Raw genomic sequence first — 831 nt, 5'->3', positions numbered from 1 at the left:
TGAGGGAGTCCAGGAACTTCTTACCTGCACATTTTTTATTAATGGCAAAATATTCTTCAGAACCTAAAAAATTACTCTGATAATAACACCAGGGACTTCTGGGATTTTCTGAGCTCTGAGGAATTGGAACGCCATGAAATAAAATTATATATAAATGATATATGTTATATATATATTGTAAGACAGCTTTGGTTTTCCCACCTCTCCCCCCCCCCGCTTGTTAGACGGGAATGATTATTTCATAATGTACTTCAAGAGATGTGACAAAGGGAAAATATTCCCTATCAAAAAAAGCATATTGCTCATTGCTTATGCTTATATCTGATTAACTCATCAGTAATTAGCATGGTATGAATGAAATGCAGCTCTGCCTGGTACTGACAATTTATGCACAGGTAAATTTCTCCCAGAGAAGAGGAAGAGAAAGAACGTTACCAAACACGAATTATGATGCACCATATGTTTAATGAGCAAGAAGTGGCATTAAAAAAAAAAATGTACAGCATAAGAAAGCAGTAGGGTTTCTACGGATAAAATTAATCATAAAATTAATTCTCCGTTTCCAGGCAGCGCTTTACAGTTGGACACCCAGCTCCTACGTGCAACAACCAAAATTGCATTTTTCGCCTCCCTGACAACGCAGGAAGGCCTCAAATCAGCAGTGCCAAGCTCCCGCAGTGCCAGTAGCTCGGGGGGAAGCTGAGGGGGGTCAGCAAGCCGTGGTCACCAACTCAGTCCTGCAGCCGGGTCGCGCGTCTCGTCTCCGGGCGGTTCCTCCGGGGTCACTCCCGAGGCCCCCTCAGGGCCCGCAGCGGTTGGAGCGCCGGTAGG

At 44.4% G+C, this 831-nt stretch overlaps 1 protein-coding gene across 1 annotated transcript in view; it reads right to left on the bottom strand.

Moving 5' to 3' along the window:
* Window positions 1-316: 316 nt before the first annotated feature.
* The window catches only part of LOC103760979 (beta-keratin-related protein), a gene marked incomplete at its 5' end in the record, with an annotated part of 6,710 nt that continues 6,195 nt past the window's right edge, over window positions 317-831 (bottom strand). The window contains one exon of the mRNA XM_029965903.1: window positions 317-831. This exon is cut by the window's right edge and continues 2 nt beyond it. Coding sequence (XP_029821763.1) covers window positions 800-831 — 32 coding nt within the window.

This window comes from Manacus vitellinus, unplaced genomic scaffold (genome assembly GCF_001715985.3).
Source record: "Manacus vitellinus isolate BGI_N305 unplaced genomic scaffold, ASM171598v3 scaffold_123_pilon, whole genome shotgun sequence".
NCBI lineage: Eukaryota > Metazoa > Chordata > Aves > Passeriformes > Pipridae > Manacus > Manacus vitellinus.
This window is presented reverse-complemented; position numbering and strand designations above follow the sequence as displayed.